This window comes from Takifugu rubripes, chromosome 3 (assembly GCF_901000725.2).
Source record: "Takifugu rubripes chromosome 3, fTakRub1.2, whole genome shotgun sequence".
Lineage (NCBI taxonomy): Eukaryota > Metazoa > Chordata > Actinopteri > Tetraodontiformes > Tetraodontidae > Takifugu > Takifugu rubripes.
In genome coordinates, this window is record NC_042287.1 from 4,080,481 (window position 1) to 4,103,092 (window position 22,612).

Consider the following 22,612-nt stretch of genomic DNA (forward strand, 5'->3'; position numbering starts at 1 on the left):
TGCCCAGTCCTCTCATAATCTTGTTTTTATTGGCGGTGTTCTTTAGGTTTTATTTTAAAAAGATAAGAAAACATTAAAGGTGCTTGGCATCAATGAAAGCAGAAGCAAGATTTGGGTGCACTAAAAATTACTTTGGAGATTACATGGAGACGCACCTTCTAAGAGTCAAACAAGAGTTGTTAAGTAGATGCACCTCTGATGACAAGCAGGTGTTTTTTGACAAGATGCATAACTATTACAAAATTACACAAATCAGATACTTCGAAAAATGACGCTACAATAACATAATTATATAGATTGTGCACACCAGAGACAGAACAGCGTGTCTTTCATAACATGAGACCTTTAAAAAAAAAGAAGCCTTGCGTCATGACGTAAGATCACGTGAACGCGCTTTGGATGACGCAGGACGTCGAACAGCGGTTCAAAGAGGAAGGAAGATGGCGGCTAACAAAGACGGGGAGGACATGGAAACGTCCAGTAATTCGGAACCAGTGCCTTCAGCGCAAGATAACGAGCAAGCAGAGACAAATGACGAAAATGCGGTCATAGTCATAGAAGGAAACACCACGAGTGGCGAGGAAAGCGAGCCTAATATTACCCAGGCACCGACACCCTCCAGCGACGCAGGGGACGCTAGCGGCGGATCGGCTGGCGCGGGAGTGGGAGCCAACAGTACGAGCAACACGGCTAGCCCTGCTGGATCCAACAGCAACACCAACGCTGAATCCGCTGGAGATGCTCCCGTTAGTGGACACAGCACTGGCACGTCCTCTCCTCCCGCGGCGCCCACAGCCACACCGGCATCCGCTCCCATTAATTTGCTGGATGTGTGCGCCGTGTGTAAACAAAGTCTGCAGAGCCGAGACTGTGAACCAAAACTTCTGCCCTGTCTACATTCGTTTTGCCTCAAATGCATCCCGCAACCAGAGAGGCAAATAAGCGTCCAGGTGCAAGGAGCACACGGACAACCTGATACACACATCGGTGAGTTCTTCTGTCGGTCCATCAGCGGCTCCACGGCCGCCTGCATTTCAGGAACGGTCCTCCAGAAACTACTACTCGATTTTGACAAACCAATCCACTAACCTTGTTAGACACTAATATTTACCAACAATCGGGTAACCTGTTTACACCTTCTTTCACCGTAATCGGTGTAAACAGGTGTCATAAACAAAGGAGTGCTGCCATTATGGGTCATGATGTTGAATCGGCGATGGTTCCTGAGTCGTAGTGTAGCTGTCGCACATATTTGTCAATTCCTACTTGGTTTTGCTATATGTTTAATCTAACTAAATGATTGTTGGGACCTGTGGTTTAATTGAAGACTTAGGCACAAATGGGGTCCTTAAAAATGTGTCCCACCACCCCCTTTAATTGCGTCTCAGAGGGGGGCACTTTTGGGATTTTATACACAGTAAGGTTAAAGGTGACGCGTGTATAAGAGTTAAAAGTAGGGTGAGATTTAAAACCACAAAATGACGGAAGTGAATACTCAAATCGAGTTTTTTTCCGGATTCAAACCAGATGAGATACATTTGCGGGTAAAGCCCAATCCAGAGGTGTAGCGGTTGGTTCTGACCCATCACAGTGCAAAGAAGTCTGGTCTGAGGCCCTGGGGGCCCACTTTACTTTATCTGTGGAATATGCTCTTTTTTTTTTAAACTTTATTAAAAACTGTTTACTTTTCAATGATTCTAAATAGACTCAAAAAGGTGCTTATCCTCCACTTGCCTCAAACCTACTTTAGCGACAACTGAAGTGCATGTAAACACATTAGTCCACCTAACTCCGGGATGTATGTATTTAATTGGAGTTCGACTAGGTAAAGCATGTGCGCACGCTCCACAACCACAACATGACCTCGGGACAAAATCATTTAAGAAAGCTGATCTTATCATGCAGCATTCTTGTCTGCCTTTATGAGGTCAAACAGACCAAAATCACACTTCTTAAATTATTATAACCCCACAAAGCCACTTTCCCCAGGTTTGAGTGTTTCTCAAAGTTGACATTTTCGAGGACACAGTGGGAAGTATATTAGATGCTGACCAGATTCATCCTACACACACAGGGCCACACACGAATATTCAGTACCAGCCACCAAACCTAGTACAGGCATGTTTCCACTGTAGGAACCCCTGGGTAATTTTACAGGGTTGGGGCTGTCGGTGCAAGTCTCCACTGCAGGAACCTTCCACAAATGGCCAGTTACAGAAACCTTTATTGGGCCTAAATGAGTCCCTGCTCCAGGGTAGGGATACTTGTATTGGGCCCGAAAAGATCCCGGGCGGGGCTTGAGGTTTACTCGGCGCCAATTGGCTGTACCTAGAGCGCAATGTAATATGGAGCCCAGCCGAAGAGGAGCATTAGCCTATGAGATATCGTTCCTTCATAGCATTCGCTGCCATATACACATTAACCAGAAACACAGCGACTTCCTGTGTTGTTTTGTATTTAATAAGTACCTTAACACAACACGTGCTGTTTACTTAATATTTATTAACACACTGGTGTGTACAAATGCAGCTTACAGCATTAGGTTGGAACAAAAACTCTGTAACTGCACACTTCACAGACCTATAGGAAACATTCTCTTTACCACCTTCCTCATTGTTCTATTTGTTTGTTGTTTTGTTTTTTTACTTTTGGTGGATAGCCTGGATAAAATTACAGTCAAAACTGGTGATGTCACTGAGAGGTTCCACCCTGCATTGGAGACACGACCATCGGGAGGGAGAGAGGGGACAAATTACTTTAAATGTCGCTTCAATATCTGGTAGACATCTGGCATAATAGCATGTCCATTTGATAGGTGGGGTTCTGCACCATCAACGGCATGCTTAATATGAATCAGTCTGATTTTGGAATTTATAAAAATGCAATCAGTGCTTGCCACACCTTAATATCAGTGCACATTCATTACAGCACTAAATGATAATTGAGTTCTCCATCACTCTAAAAATGTATTTATTTAAAAAAAGAGCCTCTCTCGCTTTTTATGTATAATTTGCTATTTCTTGTTGATGTTGATTTCTCTAATTAAAAGTAATTTGAATTGTGCAATTAGGAAAAATATGGTGGACTATTATGCCTACAATATTACATCATAAGATTGTTACTTTATATGAATCAATGAACTTGCAGCGCTCTTAAGTGAGCTCTAAACGTACTTTGTGACGACCATGTTGCTGCCGATAAACAGACTGTTGTTGACATGTAATGGTGCTCATCCAATTATGTCCCCTTGGATCTATTTTTCCCATTTTTATTGGCTGAGTTGATTTAATCTTCACCCCACGATTGTGTTTATTTGCAGTAGAGCAGCTATAGGTGTAAATACGTATGCTGCTCAAGTGGCACATCTGTTGTGTGAATTATGGGTTGTGCGCTGTCCTCAGTGCGGTTCCAGCTCAGCTGCTCTCAATCGCTTGGGGCTTGTGCAGCTTGAGCTCACACAAACCGGCTGTGTGCTGCTCAAGCTGGCCTAGTCTGGCTCAAACTGGTTCACACTGGTTTTACCCCAGTTGGAGATGTGACATATTACTGTGCTAATTGAATGATATATCTGCTCTCATGCACAGTATTATACTTATTTTTTTTTCCAAAGGCAGCGTAATCTGCTTTAGTGCTTACATTGGGGTTTTGATAATCACAAAAATTGAACTAATTCCATTAAGGAAGCAAGCAGCAGTTAAACAGAATAGTCTCCATTGTTTGTTGATTTGATTGACTTCCTTTATTAGACCTATTAAGAAAGACAAAATTAAATCTTGGAAGACTAGATCTCCCGAGGTATAACCTATCCCTTTGTTACCGGAATTTTTAATAACGCATTTACCATATTTTTTTACTACCGTACTTTAATTATTCAGTTCGGTCTCTTTGCCCACTGCTTTCACATATATGCACATATGGGAGCATAAATAAGGACATTTTAGTTGATGATTTGTTGATTTAAAAATATTTCCATCTCTATCCATCCTGAACATGATGAACTTGGTCTGGAGTTTAATGACTAGATGAGTGACTATTAGTGATCATTCTAAATCTTACTCCACCATTCAGTATTACTGTGCTGGAATACACTTTTTCACTTCATGATTATTTTATTATTTCAGCAAACCAGCAATAAAGAACAAATCAAAGTCGTGCCATCAGTAGAAAGTAGGGATTTCTCCAATTCAATGAAATGATTGGATATCCAAGTCGTTCGCCTAATTTTTAAGGGAACAGAATCGCATTAATAGATCCGGATCACCGATGTATCACAACAGTAACTTTACGTTGTCCGTGTGTACAAGTTGTAAATACTACACATTTGCGGAGAGTGGGCACATAGAAAAACTCTGGCTAGTGCTACTCCTGTCATGAAGCGTCTATGGTGCATGTTGAATGGTAATGAGGCTTCTAGTACAGTATACTTCTATGAGTGGGTGTACCGTTCAGGGAATGTAGGTGGCAATGAGCTGAGCTGAGAGCTGGTGGTTGGTAAGCTAGGAAACTGCATTTGAAAATTCGGCATGATCCGGAGAGCAATTTTTGAAATATTTGAAAGTGGAGCACAAATCAGTGCTACAACAATGTCTGCAAGATGGGGATTTTACGCGGTTGAAAGGAAAAATGTGTCTCCAACATGACAAACATTGTTTCGATAGCGTTGTTTTGATTGAATTGCGTGGGGAGCTTGCACGCACCTTTGACGTTTCCACCGTTAAAATGTCTGCTGTCTCAGTGGCCATTCCAAAACAATTGAATTACTGCTACTTCACTGCGTGTTTTTTTTCCAAGAGTACAAGTACTTCAATCAGGTTAACTTCCTGTCACTCTAGGTGGTGTTATAAGTATGGCTCAATAGTGATGCATAGGCCTGTTCATTGTTCCAATAATAATGATTAAAAAATCACCAGGGAAAACTTGGATTTGTTTTTTTTACCGCGTTGCCAAAGTATTGGTTGGGCTTTTGTTTTCAGCAGGTACTCAGAATTAAACCACTTGTACTCTGGGGCGAAAAAAATGTGATCTGGGCGTCATTATGTTATCTGTTTGTCTTAATCTCTTCCATAATGTCTCTATCTTTCTTTTTCTTCCTCCTAGTAAATGTAATGCGCTGTACGATTTGCCACCAGGACTACAAACAGACTGACATTATTGACAACTACTTTGTGAAAGATACCACAGAAGCCACCAGCACGTCTGATGAAAAAGCTGCACAGGTACCCCAGAGCGTTTGGCTAGCATACAAGAATATCAACTTTCATCTTGCTTTAATTCCGTTTTTTCAGGTTTCAGCTTGACTGTCAGGTTGTTTTAATGTTTAATTCTTGAATAGAACAAAGATGAAACATTTTTGCTTTAGTTCAGGTCTGTTTAGATATGGACCTGCTTTTATTAGCATAGTAAAATACTGGGTTAATACTATAATACTGATATTATGATAATGCAGGTCTCACTTGATTCGTCCTCAACACATTTTAAATAGATTTGCTATTTTTGAGCCTAGATAAGGTAGACAACTGTGATCAGAATGTCTTTTTGACTCAATTACGGGCTTCATGAATTCAGAAATGTCACCTGTGATAACAGACACCCTTATATACGGATCATTTATTTTAGAAACAGAAAGTTGCACTCTTGGTTGAAGGCCAGGAGGTTTTACAGGCGTGTCTTGTCAGGAATATTTTTAAAAAAGTGTGTACCTGTCCTACAGGGTTTTTGAGAATGAAAGTGGGGGAAGAATTCCATCTTTCCTTGCAACAATGCAAAAATTGTTAGGACTTCTCCTTAAACATAAAAAAAGATTTACCATGATTGTGGCTGGCGATTGCCTTAAATATGTTAGTATTATTTTAAGCAGCAAAAAATGTCTTTACCTGTTTTCTGTGCTCCATCCAACATAATCACATCAATACTGTTTGCAGGATGATTTATTGAAATGTTTTTGATCTCTGCAAGGTCTGCACAAGTTGTGAAGACAATGCAGGAACCATAGGGTTTTGTGTGGAGTGTGGAGAATGGTTGTGCAAGACCTGCGTGGAGGCCCACCAGAGGGTGAAAATCACAAAGGACCACAAGATCCACACGAAGGAGGATGCAAATGCTGCCCCTGGTGAGATGATTGACCCCCGTCATGGGGAATGTCTCATACAGAAGTTAAAATGACCAGATTTTTACCGGGAAAACACAAGTCGAGGCACAGCGAATTTGATAATAGTAGTGCTGCTGCTGGTGGGCTGTTGCTATGGTAACACTAGGGCAGAATTGTATTGCTGAGGGGATACGTTTGACTCTATATACTGTATATCCTGAAACTCCAACCAGACATTTCCAATTTGGTAGTGTAGCAGTCTCTATTTTTTGTTAATATGATCAGTTTGCCGCTGCAGTGTTTCTCCTCAACCACTAAACATACTTTTCTCTTGTGTCTAGAATCTGTTGGTGCATCAGGGCAGCGACCTGTTTTCTGTCCCATTCACAAGCAGGAGCCACTGAAGCTTTTCTGTGAAACCTGTGACACGCTGACCTGTAGAGACTGTCAGCTGTTGGAGCACAAAGAGCACAGGTTGTTAACAATGATGTCGTAAACAGGCTTTTCGCCGGATGGATCGGCGCTATCGAATCGGACGATATTTCACACTTTCGGATCGCGCGATATTTCACAGTTTTCAATTTTTATGATTGGCCTGAATGCCTCAATTCACCTATCCAATCAAAGATGTCACCATCATTTCGAAACCTTTCCCAGATGCTCCCGTTGCATAGGTTAAAGATCACTGCTTTATCGGTCTCCAAAGATGTTCTGCTGCACAGACAAATTGGGAAAAAAAATTATTGTATGTGACGATGATGTTAAACATGCATTTAAACCAATGAGACCAGATTGTTTTTGCTTTAAACAACCACAGCAAATTAGACATGTCTCATCCTCTTAAATGTGTTTCTAATATATTTGTGGTGTTTATGTTTGAACTTGTCTCTGCCCAAACTTGAGATTCCTCTAGATATCATTGAGGTTTATTGCTGGGGCGTGACCAGTCAAAAAAATTCTGATTCTGTAAAGCCTAGTTGGTTTAACAGTAGTAACTTGCTACCGCTGGGTGAAACGGGAGATGTATTGAGACATATATCTGGTTGGCTGGCTGTCCGTCCATCTGTCAGTCCCTACGTCCCTACATGTTAAATAATGAAGCCACCCTTATAATGATTGTATAACTGCAAATTTTATTCTATTAACTAATTTACGACTCCAACCTTTAGTCCAAACTGGTCTATATTGGCTTTTTTTCCCCAAAACAACAGCTGAAATCTTACTAAAATGGCAAAATCAACAAGTGATGTTCCAAATGTTATTGACAAACAGGTCATTTTGCTGTTGTTTTTTTTTTTTTTTCATTATTTCATCCATGCTCTCCTAGGTACCAGTTTCTAGAAGAGGCATTCCAGAATCACAAAGGCATTATTGAAACTACTGTGGCCAAATTACAGGAAAAGAAGAACTACGTTCATTTTAGTGTCTCCCAGGTGCAAAATCGGTAAATATCTTCAACATCTGGATACTTTTAAATGATGCTTTTAAATTCTAAAATGATTATACCAAAGTACTATACTGTACATTTGCACTTTCCTATGGTGTAGTCACATATTAATTAGTTAATAACATAGCTGGTGCTACTCAGACCCTCACCATGTATTAGTCATGAAAGCGACTTTCTTGAATGGTCAGTCTGCCATCATATGATCTGATGGAGAGGAGAACAGCACCATCAGTGCTGCATATTTATGCTTCTGCTGTCAACAGTACTTTTTGACATGTGTCTTCCTAATTCTCTTCTCATCCAGGTTGAAAGAGCTGAATGAGATAAATAAAAAGGTGGAACATGACATTAAAGTTGCAATATTTACTCTAATTAATGAGATCAACAAGAAAGGAAAGGCCTTACTGCAGCAGTTGGAGGTGAGAGGATATTAATGAATTTCCATTTTAAGGGCTGATTTTATTTTATTTTTTTTAAGCATTACGATTTTGAGACTGATTCTGAATCGATCTTCAGTACACTGCTAATATTTTGATCAGGCTATCCCAGCTTCTGTGAATTCCCTCTTGTAGTTTAGTCGTGTGTATGACCACCTCGCACCTCTACACACTCTCTACTGTGTCTGAGCACGCTAATGATGGGTTGACAGATGGTTTCCTGGGGTGTCCCCTCCCAGGCCTGGATTAGGGAATCAGTCAGCTTCAGGACCGTCTTGGGTGTGACACTTTGGTGGATCTCTATAACATTACATCATGTCCTAAAGATGCACAGTTGGGTTTAGGTCTATTCAGGCCAGCAATAAGCAGCAACGCCTTCACCCATGAGCTGCGCACATTCTCTAGCCAGATGAGGTTAAACGTTATGTAATGGAAGGAACCATAGGCCCATTGCATAAACAGATGCTGTGAAAGTGGTTCTGAGGATCTCATCCTGGTACCAAATAGCAGGTCAATGCTGGCTAAGATATGGAGCAGCCAAATGACATCAACATGTTCTCCACCGTGTCTCCAGAGTCTCACATCAGGCACATGCACATTATAAATATTCCTTTATCTTTGATGAGAACAGAGTGCCAACAGGCTTGTTGGTGTTCGATGGCAAATTTCAATCTGGCTTCACTTCTGTGGTGCAAGGCTCTACTGGAGGATATCAGGCCCTTGCGCCACCACCACGGAGTCAGTTTCTGATGTTAATGCAGAAGCATTTTCATGAGTGATCTGCAAGAGGTCATTTTATAGGGCTCTGGCATTTCTTCTCATGTTTTTCCACAAAGGAGCAAATAGTTCCTCTGCTGCTGTCCTGTGGACCTGTCTCCTGGTATCTCCTCCGGGTTCTTGTCCCTGTGAGACAATAAACGGTTTTGGTTTCTGCATGTATGGTCATTCTGGAGCTGAACTCTGAGCATCTTATGGGCTCTAGATATCACCTAATGCTACCAGCAATAATTTGAAAGCAAAGGATTAGTCAGAAAACTTTGAGAGGGAATTGATCTGTGGCCACCTGAAAATCCATTTCTTAATAGGTGTTGTCTTGCTAATGGACTCACCCATCACCTGCTGTTTGTCCCATTTTCACCACAGCAGGTGAAAAAAAAATCCATTATTGCTGTTTAACAGGAAAGAATTGGTATCCTGAAAGTGTGATTGACTTAGAGTTACACAATAAAAATATGTCCGCTTTAAAACTGAATCCCAGGGTGGATCACCCGCAAATGATCCCTTTTCCTAAACCACTTTCTTAAACCAGAACCATTTACATTTTTGTGTACAGAGTGTGACCAAAGAGCGCGGTTTGAAGCTCATGGCTCAGCACAAGGATACCGCCCAGCTCGCGCAACAAATTCACCATGTGCTCACTTTCTGTAACTGGGCCATCACAAATGGAAGTAGCACAGCACTGCTCTACAGTAAGAGGCTGGTAAGTCTATCACATGCACCACATTTCAATCATGTTGTAAACAAACCTGACTTTACAGTGATCAGTCCAATTACACGGTCAGTTACAAGCTTTGTGTATTCACTCACAATAGACATGATCCGGCTTTGAATTGTGCCTCAAAATCAGACTACACTTGTTGCTTGAGTGACCTGGATAATTTATCGGACTTTCTGTCTACAAAGCAGTTTGCAGTGGCTGGATTAGTGGTGGTGCACACGGGAAACTAGAGTGCAGCGGGCTCGGGAATATACTGTCAGTCACTCTGCAACTTTTTAAAATAAATCCCCATTTTGTGTTTTTGCCCGTCTATAAACTTTAAAATATTGAGTTCTCTCAGATACTTAAGCAAGGCAGTGGTCTCTGTGTCCTTCCAATAATGCTTTGCCATACTTTGTTACTACCATTTGTTGTTTGTGAAGCTTTTGCTTCCAGGTCAGCGAACCATAATCAAAATGTAGTGCACGTGCAGATCGCATGGGCCAGCTCACTGTCCACATGCTCTCATAACTTGACTCACCACCGAGCTGTCTGTGGGAGTGGTAGTCTGGCAACAACTGGACTGGTCAGATTAAAGTCAAACTAAGACGTTCACATGATTTTATATACCGGTAATCAAGCTACAACTGACTTCGGTTGCGTTGGGTGCATGTAAGCGCACTTACAGTTAGGTTACTTTGTTGTTTTTTGATCTCATATAATTGTTTCTACATAAATCACAAGTACCGGTATACAGTTTCTTGGCTTATATATCTTCTCATAGTGTTGTTTTCATTATTGTAGACACGTGTAAAATCAGCCATGAAAATGCACCTAATTGGCAGTAAATACTGAGGTTCTATACTGTGATATTGTTATAAGTATACTTGCGTTTTTTGTCTGTTTTTCCTCAAGATTTTGTACCAGCTTCACAAGCTTTTCAAGGCCAGGTTGGAGCCGGTGCCTCAGGCCAATGGCGTTGTGCACTTCTACTGTGATCCAACATTCTGGGCCAAAAATGTTTCCAATCTAGGTGAGGCACTTCAAATTTAAAATCTCAAAAATGTTTGCAATTGTTTATTGAACAATTTTGAGGCAACTCTTCCAGGGGTGTACCCTGCCTTTGCCCCTATGTGCACCCTCCCCGTGACCCTGAAAGGGATAAAGCGGTCAAGAAGACGAGAAACACGAATGAAATTGCTGACGCACAAACTCAGTTTGACTGATAAAGTTTTTGAACTTTGGTATTTATCCAAACTAAGCACATCAGCTTATTGCATAAGTAAATATTTGCCAGAATTAATTTGGTTTGTTATTGGACATGGTTTTACATTTTTCTGGCCATCCTCAAAGATGTGGACATGCACTACTTTCATTACTTTTTTCTAAAAATGCCAAAACCTCTGCAGAAACATACAGCTATTTCAGTGCTCTTAGTTCTCATCAAGACCCAGAGGTATTTATTGGTGCAAAACGTCGTTTTTAAATTTTTTTAGACCAATCTGTTTATAAGATAATCATTCATTTAAGTTGAAGGACTCGATGTTTCTTGATGAATGAGTTAGTGTCTGTAACATCTACAAATCCATACAGAGACGCACACGTATATGTATAAGTCACTCCAGAGTATAAGTTGCGGGACAAGCCAACCTATGGAAAAAAAGTGGGACTTATAGTCTGGGAAATACGGTAATTTATGACAGCTAACCCCAGAGTGAGGCATCTTCCTCATACTCAAAATGCCTTCTTCTCTTTACTCAACTTTCATTACTGCAGGTAACTTGGTCGTTGAAAAGCCCCCGCCTCCTGTACAACCACCTGATGTGATGGTAGGTGGATCACCCATTTCACCAAGCCAAAGCCACCCTGGCAGACACCCAGGACAGATAAACCTGGCGCAGCTCCGGCTGCAGCACATGCAGCAGGCAGCATATGCCCAGAAACGTCAACATCACCACCAACAACAGCACCAGCAGCAGATCCAGCAGCAGATGCGCATCGCCTCCCAGTTGTCCCAGCAACACCCCAGGCAGCCTGGCCCAGCCATGGTCCAGCAGCAGGTACACAAACTTTCACTTAAAAAGGTGTCATCGTTACTTCATATGCATTGCAACATTTTATCTACCAGTTTGGAAATGTCAGTATCTTTTACATATTTGTAGATTAGGAAAGTAATACATTTATGCACACATATACTGTCTGTTACATCCCAATTATTTTTTCACCAGCCACCAAGGCTCATCAGTATGCCGCAGCCACAAAGAGGACCTGTAGGTATGAATGGTGGGCCTGGACCTGGCATGTACCCATCACCTCATCACATGCGGCTACCTGGTTCCCAGCAGGGTAGATTACCCACAGCACAGCCGAGACTTAATGGGCAGCCGTATCCCCCCATGATGCAGCCTCAATTGCAGAGACCGGTTAGTACTAGTAATGGTCAACGACATGTATTTGTGTGTCACACACCGCAAATGCAGTTCCTAAAGGATAATTAGACGGAACATAACCCATTACCTTAAACGTTGGTATTGTAACCATAACACAAGATAAATGAGATGATTCATAGTAGCAGATAGAGGTGACAGAATTCCTCAGTTATTATGATTGGTGGTAATTAATTAGTATAATTAAAAATGATCCCTGGATTGGGACATGATGCTATGCTCTGGGACTATATATAGAAAACATAGAAAACCTTTAACTTTTTTTGTGTTTACCTCTGTACATCAATAAATGTGTTGGAATGTTTTTAGAAATCATTTCTGTGATTATGGCAGTACTTTGTTGGAACATTACTTGTGAGTGTACGCTTTTGCCTTGTAACATAATATTGAAATAAGGAACTATTTCATATTGTAATGTTGCTCATACGAGTGACGGCTTACTTTTTTTAAACTACCGGTATTCACTGTATAATTCTAAAGCCAAAAGATGAATTTATCATAGGACATGTGGAAAAATAACATATCATGCAGGGATGAAAATGTTTCTTGTGACTTTTTCTTGTCTGCTTTAGTCACATGCAAAAGGGATTAATTACCAGTTTCTGATTAATTATGTCTATAGTATGAACCTACACCTTTCCTGCATACCTATAGGAGAACGTATAAGATACCACCACTATATCTAGCACCCTTTCTTTGTGTCCAGATGTCTATAGAATCTGAGATGAGCCACCAAAGGTTTCGTTTCTTACTGCAATCAGGGGTTTGGCACATTTTTCTTACTTTGTCATTTTTGTGTCTTGTGCAGCATGTGTTGGTTTCCAAATGCATGAACATGCAACCATGTTGTTTTAGCAACTTGGTTGATTAGTTGATAGAACGCAATTAGTCGATTGATCCTGCACATTCACATTTTCTTTTTTTTCTTTTTTAAATAGTTTTCCCCCCCCTCTAATTATTTCTCCATACTTCCTGCCAACAATTGTTCTTTGTATTTATTCAACCACCATTTACTCTCTTTCTGTGCAGCATTCCAATCCAGGGCACGCAGGTCCCTTCCCAGTGGCATCCCTACATAACGCCAACCCTACAAGTCCTACTAGCGCCAGTATGGCTGGCGCTCATGCTCACCGCAGCCCAGCCAGCCCCATTATCAGTCCAATCGAGCTCATCCCCTCCGTGACCAATCCCGAGAACCTGCCCTGCCTCCCTGACATTCCACCCATTCAGGTGCGCAGCATTAAATATACGTTTGTCTTCTGTATACGAGTATGAGAGTTTGCAAAGATCATTTGCGATGTTCGAGGGACACTCTGCTATAACTCTTCCACATGTTTTTGCGTCACCAGTTGGAAGATGCGGGTACAAGCAGCTTTTCAAATCTTCTGTCGCGCTACATCACAGCCAGCACACAGCAGCCTTTTGTCCCCCTTGACATCAACTCCTCACCTGGGCTGTCGACACAGTCTGGATCTTCAGGTAAACACATATTTTGGAAAACAGACGCTCGACTGCATTAACACCACCATTTCACTGATATATAACAAGATAGCGGCATGTTGTTGAATTTATGTGAGGAAAAGAAATAAAATATAATAGCCCCTAACATAAAATCTATTATTTTTGACTCACACACACAATGGTGTGAGTCAAAAATGGAGCTACACTATAATATACTGTGCTAAATGTAGTATAAATATTCCACTTCAGAGAAGGGAGACTGTCTGGATTTACTCACTAATGCTTCATAACATTACCAATATATTTTTTCTTTAGGTCCATCAAATGCACAAACACCAGCAAGGCCTTCTAGCACGTCTAGTACAGGCAGCAGAGGCAGGTAAGAAAATATATCACTTAATTTTAATAAAATGGTTGGGATGCTTGAGGTTGATCAGGGTTCATAAATATAGCATCACAGTGCATCAAAATGCACATTTGATCAAATATATGATTCATACCCATACGTGAAAGAGGTCAGTGAAGGGACGCCGGTGTCTGAAAATGCTGAAATGTGGGTCAATCCATGTTAAACAAAAACCCCCATCGACACGCAAATTCCAGTGTAAAAGCGGTATATCTTGTTATAGGCCTTAAATGGATGGAATTAAATGTTCTGTGTGGTTTATTGTTCTTTCTTTGTGTCTGTGTGTATTATAAGTTGTAGCTCTGCAGGTAGAGTTAATGCATCAAGTAGTGCTGCAGTGGAGCAGGTGAAGGTTAAGCAGGAGCCCGGTACAGAAGACAACTACAGCTGTCCAACTTCTCTGAAGACAGAACGGAGCGCAGATTCTCGTAGTGCCTGCATGGTAGGATCCTGACCGCCATCAAAGCAATAGATTTTATTACCGTATTTATGAAACACAAGTTTTTAGAGCTACTCAATAGTTCATTATTTGATATTATTGCTCTGCCAAATGAACAGACACCACGTTATTACTTTGTTGTCTATGGCATTTTTATCTGCTGAGGTTAACCAGGTCAACCCTGTCATTGGAAAATGCACGGAAAAACCTTTCCTACGTGCCGTCAATGACGCCAATCAAAACCTCTTGACCATGTTGTTCCGCATTCTGTGGAAACAACCTGTTTTTAATGCCATAGATTATTTCCCCAATTTCTATTTTTCATCAATCGGTACTTGTGGATCCCCTGAAACAACGCAGCATAGTAAATGTACAGTCAAGGTAGTTTTTTTGTGAAGTAACTGAAGTTATAGTTGACTTGAGCGGAGGACTTATACGTTTGTGTGTGCTTTTTAAAAAAAAAAAAAAATTTTAGATGAGCAGTCCAGAAAACAGCCCCCATCCTGTAGTCGGAATTGTATCTCCAGGCCACGATGCCAAGGCTTCAGGGGAAACCATCAAAACGGAACATCAGCCCGAGGCTCCATGTGCTAATACAAATGACTCCACTGCTGCCAGCTCTTCTTCTACCACTGCTAGCGCATGCTCTGAGAACAGCAGCGGCACGGCCAAGACTCTGATTAATGGAAACTTACAAATGGGGACAGAAACCAAAGGAGAAGGGGAAAGAGAAAACTGTGCTGGGAAAGACGATGACCCCAATGAAGACTGGTGTGCTGTCTGTATCAATGGGGGGGATCTATTGTGCTGTGACCGCTGTCCCAAGGTGTTCCACATGAAATGCCACGTACCTACCATTAAAATCTTTCCAAAGTAAGTTTCCTAAACCTAACTGCTTCAACAGCAGAAGGCATACCTATAATCTAAATGTCTAGCTCCTGATTTTTGCAACATTTGATCATCCAGTTGAAGCAAAGCTTTAGGAAAAAAGGTTTAATGAATGAATGAATCTCTCATCTTAGGGGAGAATTTCTCTGCACGTTCTGCCGTAGCCTTGAGACTCCTGAGATCAAGTACTGCGAGGAGAGCAGGAAAACCAGTACAGAGCAGAGTCTGAGTGCTGAGGACCAGAGGGTTAGTACAGATTTTCTTTTTACATTGTTCTAAGTGCATGCCAAAATAATTGAAACCCATGAAAACATGGAATTCCTGTCTCCTGAAATCTCTGTGGCGTTTGCAGTAACCAATGTTAACCATTGTAGGATTCTACCATCTGGGTTGTAATTAGTGAGCAGATTTGCCTGTTCATTCAGTGGGCATTGCCCTTGAGCAGTAGACCATTCAGATAACCTACATCTACAGCAGGGGGGGCATTAAAGGGGAATAACCTAATTATGCTTGTTTGAACTGGATTCTGAACTGTGAGGCCACACAGAGGATATTTACAATTTATGTGGATTGTTGGAGGTTTCGAGACTGAAATTAGACAGCTGAAAATAGTTCCACTCAAAGGTGTCTCCATGTCTCGGTATGAGACGGATAATTGTATTTGCTTTCTGTTGGCAGAGATGCGAACGGCTGCTGCTTTATGTTTTCTGTCATGAGCTCAGCGTGGGATTCAGGAAACCTGTTCCCAGTTCAGTAAGTAGTTCACAATACCGTGATTCTTTTTGGGGGGGGCAAGTTGCCACGTTTTATTTCATTCTAAATTTTAAGTGAAAAATTCAGTTTTTACAATTTAATTTACAGTTGATCATCAGTCCAGTAGAACAGAGATTTTCTCTCCTCCTCCCCCTGTTCACCCCCCACCCAGTTTCCCCAAATACCAGACGTACACTGTTAATGGTATAAAATACAGAGTTTAAAATCTCAGAATTCACAATGCCAGACATAAATGCATGTTTATAGTAATGTATTACCTGCCTCCATGTAAACAAACATTAGGAATGCAACCAAATAATCTAAAATTTCCTAGTAGACCCCCTTAAATATGTATCTGATCATCTCCCACTTGATGTGGTAAATCCAGTGACAATGTTGGGGGTGTTTAGCAGCAGTTTGTTCCCCACATGAAAGGGAAAGCCCAGTCTCAGACATGTCTGGAACATGTGTATTGATTCTGTACACATCCATACTTGTTTTAGATTCCCCCCCCCCCCCCCAAATTGACTTGTTTTACATAAAGTTGGATTGAACCCCATTGGTCACCCCATTATTTGTTCATCAGGTCCCAAACTACTACAAGATTATCAAGAAGCCCATGGACCTGAAGAAGGTGAAGAAGAGGCTACAGTTGCAAAGTTCACAGTATTATAAATCCACCCAGGAGTTTGTGTCTGATATGCGCTTAATCATCAAAAACTGTGCAAAATACAACGAGGTGAGTAGCATGAGTCTGAATCCTGCTTCAAAGCATAGTTTCTGCTTGTGTTTACTGACAAAGGTTAGACTGACAAAACAGTTACCACCACCTGGAGACCAGGGTCATTTTTTAACCCAAAAGAGAATGTGGTCTCAAGAAAACATGCCAGACTGTATTGTCTGTTCAAAATGCTATTTGGCCATTTTAAAGCTAGTTTAGCACAAAGAGTCCTGCACAGGTCCGGTTTTGGAAATCTGCACCAGCTGTTAGTATTTTAAACCATGATCCCACCTCTGACCTATCATAGAGTGACTACAGTACGGTTACTCTCATCAAAGTGCTTCATTTTAACTTGCACATCTTCAGAGTCAGGCTTCATATATCATATATAAGCCTGTATCTATTACCTGCCCACCACAGCAGAAAAGCGCCTCTTTGGACGTTTCTGTTGATTTGAAATAATTAACCACCAAAATTAAGATTTTTTAAGAAATGAAGATGTTTTAAGACATTGCATCTTGGTTATGATGATATATATGGAAGAAAATGGGCCTTTTTCCATTTAGTTTTATTTTGAAATAGAAAAATCTTTTCCTCACCCATCACCTAGCCTGACATTTGACTCTTCACAGCTTTCCAGCAGGTACCCACTGCAAGACTCTGATGTAGCTTTGAAAGTAAAAACAAAAATCTTTATTATTAAAGTATGATTTTGATAAATAGGGTCGGATAAGGCAAACCAATAAGTCTAACCTTTTATGAATACACAGCATTGCGCTAAAATAGTGGTAAGTGATGCTTTCAGCTTAAAGCATGCCAATAATGTAATTCTGACTACCTGACTACTAATACTGCCTGCTGAAGGAAGTACAGGTGACACTGTGCCCTCTTCCTGCTGGCTACTTCCTCAGAGTTTCTGAAACCTGATATTTCTGCATTACAATGATAAATGTCACTTAAAGACACAATGCTTTTGATTGTAAATTGTGTTCACTCGTTTCATTTTTCACATGGTGCACATTCTTTTTGTATTGTACCTTCCGATACCACAGGCAGCTTCTTCAAGGGGTAAACAATGTCTTTGGTCTATACTGACCGTAAAGTCTGTGGCTATTCCAGGAAAAACATCGCTATGCATGGTATGAAATTAACAGCAAGCAAGGACCTCACTTGAGATGGATGGTGCGAGAGCAATCCCGCAAGATTGTTAGAGAACCTTTAGTTAGAAATTAATTTTCAGGTGATGTGGCACCCAAATACATGACTAGAAATAAGTAATCAAACTCTTTTTACCCTTAATGAGGCTTTTATTTAAATAACATCAATTGCAATCTATTTAAACTGAATATATTATGAGTCTGTTAGGATAAAAACATATTTAGATATGTCTGCACGCTGGATCTGGGATGAAGGTGCAGTCAGCTCAACATGAATTGAGAAGATCTTGACAATAATATCAAACCGCAAATCAATACAGAATAGGAATAACCTGTTGTGAAGACTAAAAGATTAACACAGTTGGTCAGAAACTAATGGACTTTATCACACGCCAGATACAGACACCACTAAAAACCAATATAAAGTTATTTGATTGGCCAAGGCCACATAACAGTACTTTAAAAAGACAGCCAGGATACAAATGAAAGTGGTAAAAGCTTGAGGATGAATTGTGATCTGATAAAACCCTTCTGATAGCAGCCAGGGATAAACTGATGTGTTCGAATGAACAAGCTGACAATTACATGAAAATATGTAAGCAAGCTGGTGAACATTTATTAATATTGGTATCTATTTTTCATGTTAGTGTCTATAAGATTGCAACTGGGTGGTAGTTACAACGAGAACGTTCAGGCGTTGCCCATAGAAAGCTCCAGTGATGGATTTGACGCAAATGATAATTCAGCTAAAAATCTTCGATCCGTGGTAAAAGCATTTAAGACATGAAAGTAAAACCTTGTGTGTCTCTTAATGGGATTTTAAACCTTTTCTGTTTTGGTCTGACACCAGTGAGCTGAAGAGTCAAGTGCTTATTTTGTATTTACCTGTGACCTCTGCTGGCAGACTGATAAGAGATGAGCTAAATCTTTATTGATTGAGCAGGGAAATGTCCTGTGTTAAAGCAGCAGAAGGTACAGAGGGCAGCACACAATGTACACGATGCACAGTTGTAAATGAGTATGTTCGCCATTAAGAGACGGAATATAAATTAGACGTTATACAACATTACATCACATAACATTATATAGAGAATAGCAAAAAATTCAAATGGCAGCATTAATACTCGCAGTAATTGTACTGTGAGAGTGACAGATGGTCACAGTTCTGCATATATGAGGTGAATGCTCTATGGAGGTATCGTATGTGCTATTGCAAATGTTAAAACGGATCACAGAGAAAGTGCTGAGCATACAGTTTGTTCTATGATTTGGTTGCCATTTGATTAAATAATTGACTTGGTAACACCAAATGACAGCTAACCACAGCATCTGTGCATTTAAAATAATTTTTAATACATAAAATGATGTGCGTGATACCACCATTCCATAGTAACAATGAATAACCTTGAGAGAGAGGGATGAGAAAGGGATCATTTTTTTGTAATCTATACAAAATAATCCATTGTTAACTACTAAATATATTATAAAATGTTAAAAATTAAAAAAAACAACCTTTATTTAAGTCCATTAAATGAAACAGATTATAGGCTTTAATCATGTTCTCACCACCTTGTAGTTTTGCTGTTAGCTCCTCATTAAGCTGATCCTTCTTAAGTCTAATTAGAAATGTGACTGTTAAATTAGGGACTGTTTTTTCCATGTGATTGTCAAGTGACAGCTTTTACTTGGAGCTAACATTGAAGTTAATTTGTCCATGTACTTGTGAGATTTGGCTCTACATCCTTGAGATGGAGCGCGGCCTTGACTTGCTGTTAATTTTTGCACCATGGAGCGGCTGATCCACACCTGGCAGGCCTGAGCACAGTCAGCTGTTAACAGATTCCTCATCTGTTATTTTTTTTACCTGTCTGTGCTGTCAACTCTTCTCTTCTCCCCGCTGCTTCACTACTGTTATTGCCCCTTTTTAGATGTCTCGAATAATCCAGGTTTATGATGAGGAGAAAAAGCTAAATACTCAGGTAAGATGCTTCTAACAGAGCACAGATGTCCTGTCCCTTCCACTGAGGCTCTTTATGTCTTACAGAGTTAGACTGACAGACACACGAGCGTTACACTTGCTATGACTGCTTATTATATTCCTTCAGTCTTATAATTGGTGATAAGGATGTTTGTCTGTCTGCAGTGTTTGACACCTTGTTTTTAACTGACTGTTACAGTAGCTCTAATTTCACAATGTGATTATCTGTCCGTGTAGATGGAAGTATGTTTCAAGGTCGGTATGGAACCAAGCAAAGCTCTGTATCAGGGTTTGTCCTCTGTCTCAACATCATTTTCCTTACGTTTCTGCTGTCCGGTTAATTGCAGGTTTTTCTAGAGCTACCTTGATGAGACGGTCTTTTGGACATTTACAGAAAGGTGGTCTGAGAGGAGGGAAATCCAGTAGAGTCACAAGTCTGAATGACGATGACAATATTGAGATGTTTTCATAGACTCAAACCTACTGCGGGGTTTTTTCATTTCCTGTATAACCGCATTCACTTCTTTTTCAGTTTAAGCGTTATTCACTGTGTGCACGGCTGTTGTGTTTTAATCCTGCAATCTCAGATCCCGGTGTGAGTGAACTGTTTCCACAGATAAATGTGCTGATTTCAAAGCATCACTAAATGCTGCTTTTCCATGAAATTGTATCTACTTTAAGTCCTTTTACGTCAGGTGCTGTTAACTCCTCAGAGTGCGTGATGCTGTTGGATTTAAATCACTTGCACTATTATTTGTGTGTATCATTTATAAAATTCTGTTGTTCAAAGAGACCAAAGTCAATGCTGGACTTAAATGCTTTCATTAAGTCAACATTAGGACCGTAGTAAGAGCGTTTTAAACAGCTAAAGTGGTGCATGTTTGATGTCTATTCTGTGACTTTGAGATGACACATTTGTCAAGTTCCCATCACTTCCCTATTGTGTCTTATTGTGTGGATGTCTGAGAGCTTTGGTGAAGTCACCTTTATTACCACCACAGCCTAGGCCACGTTTACACGACAACATTGTCACTACAAAGGGGAAAGGTTTTCCTTTGCCTTTCCAAAAGCTCTCTGTGTTCAAACGGAGACGGTGTCAGACCGATGCAGATTCCCAGGGATCCACGATTCTGGCTGAAAGCGCTCGCCAGTCCAGTAGTTGGCGATGCGCTGAAGGAGTGATGCACTGAATACGGTGCTCCCCGTTCACACAGACAAACGACAGTGTTTTCAGAGTTCTGGCTCTGGAACCTGGTTTCTGGAACCAGATTCAGGCACTCCGGGCACCGTTCTCGTGTGAACGAATGGCGCAAACGCAACCAATTCGTGCTGTTTTCGGCTATTTTCATTGTCGTGTAAACAGGCCTTTAATCAGATGAACGGCAAAGCAGATGTGACCATGCAGTGAACACACACACACACACACACACACATTTACATACATAGGCACACTTAGGCTTTTTAAATTCTGGGCTTGTTTTTGATGTAGGGTGTGTTGATTTCGCTCTAAATGTCAGGCATGCCTCATTGAGCCGCAGTGGGATGGGGTGGCAGGATGTCTCTGCTGAAGGTTTAACCAAGCACAGCCAGTATTAACTCTGTCTAATTGATCTCAATTTCTTTCTCTTCCTGCTTCAACCCATCCATCCCACCTCCCTCCTGTCATCTCCACATTCCTGCTCCTCTCCTCCCACAGGCGGGATCAGAGATGGCGGTGTTCGGGCAAGCAGTCGGCATATACTTCGAAGAGAAGCTGCAGCAGATCTTCCCCGGAGAGGAATTCCCCGAGTTGGCTGAAATGGAGGAGACTCCCAACACAAAAGAAAAGGAAGAGGACACGGACGACTCCGAAGAAGAGTTCATACAGCCCAGACGCAAACGCTTAAAAACAGAAGAAAAACTTATGCACATCAAGTGAAAACGAGCCTCACGGAAAACAAAGGGAAGGGATGAACTGTCTTTCTCTCATCTCACGCCCCTCCTCCTTTGGTGGCAATAATGGAGGAGGGTGATTTCCTGAACAAACTTGCTGGTTGCTCTCATCTTTGCCTTTGACAGAAGAACTGTCGACCATTTCAACATTTGTCTTTTCTCAGAAGCATTGAGGACCGAAAATATGATAAGCTGCATTCCCACGTGACAACACGGACACGGCGGTATGAAAGGTCACCTGGGCAACTTTGGACTTGATTTGCGTTACTTAGTCTTATTTTCTGTACTGCAGTTTTAATCTGGACATTCGTGACTTGCTTTCAGAAAAATGCCGAATTCTATCTCCAGTGTATTTATAGCTCTCCTTTGACAAAATCTATCAAGTATTTGTATCTCTTTGTGGAAGAATTATGTAAATAAGAGTCTACCCAGCTGAAGGTAATTCTACAGTATAGATGTTCAGGTGTGTGATCAATAAAACCTGTTCTTAAACTGCATCTAAGAAATGTTGTGGTGAGGAGTAGATTTATGATTGTAAGAGTAGTCCTGTACAGTTTACACAGAGGGAAAAATGTGTTACGGTTTGATAATTGTACATGTGTTGAAAACAGCGTTCACATATTTGTCTATGCTTGGAAAAAAGTGTTCAGTTTGGATCGTCTGCGAGCCTGAGTGTCAACAGACGTGCGGGATCAACACAGGCCTGCTGACAGTCACCTGCACACTACAAGACACTCCGGAGACGTGTCCCCGTCAACTCATAAACTTTCTTTTTTTAAAGTATTATAAACCAGACCACATTTTAAGTAAAAAAACAAAACAAAACTAACTTATATGGTTTATTTTTCATTTTAGTCCTGAGTGTATTTTTATTAAAATATAATAAAAGCTTTATGTAGTAAATCAGTGCAATGAAACGTTTCATTGAGACATATGGGAGAACAGGACCGCTGTTTTTCTGTGTCCCCATCTTTGAAGGAC

General features: G+C 40.8%; 1 protein-coding gene across 3 annotated transcripts; it reads left to right on the top strand.

Annotated features, from left to right (window-relative positions):
* The first annotated feature begins 406 nt into the window (after positions 1–406).
* Positions 407–22,529, top strand: trim33 (tripartite motif containing 33). Of its 3 annotated transcripts, XM_029833725.1 has the most exons (21): positions 407–987; positions 5,098–5,216; positions 5,956–6,109; positions 6,430–6,562; positions 7,416–7,532; positions 7,840–7,954; positions 9,306–9,452; positions 10,365–10,482; positions 11,226–11,509; positions 11,678–11,872; positions 12,603–12,659; positions 12,926–13,126; positions 13,246–13,375; positions 13,673–13,736; positions 14,058–14,205; positions 14,678–15,075; positions 15,225–15,336; positions 15,769–15,843; positions 16,430–16,582; positions 19,650–19,700; positions 21,396–22,529. In XM_029833725.1, the coding sequence occupies exons 1-21, from the start codon at positions 441–443 to the stop codon at positions 21,615–21,617; spliced, it is 3,540 nt and encodes a 1,179-aa protein (XP_029689585.1). In that variant the 5' UTR covers positions 407–440; the 3' UTR covers positions 21,618–22,529. The 3 variants fall into 3 exon arrangements, with proteins under 3 accessions (XP_029689585.1, XP_029689586.1, XP_011619761.2); XM_029833726.1 differs by lacking the exon at positions 19,650–19,700; XM_011621459.2 differs by lacking the exon at positions 12,603–12,659.
* Positions 22,530–22,612: the final 83 nt, after the last annotated feature.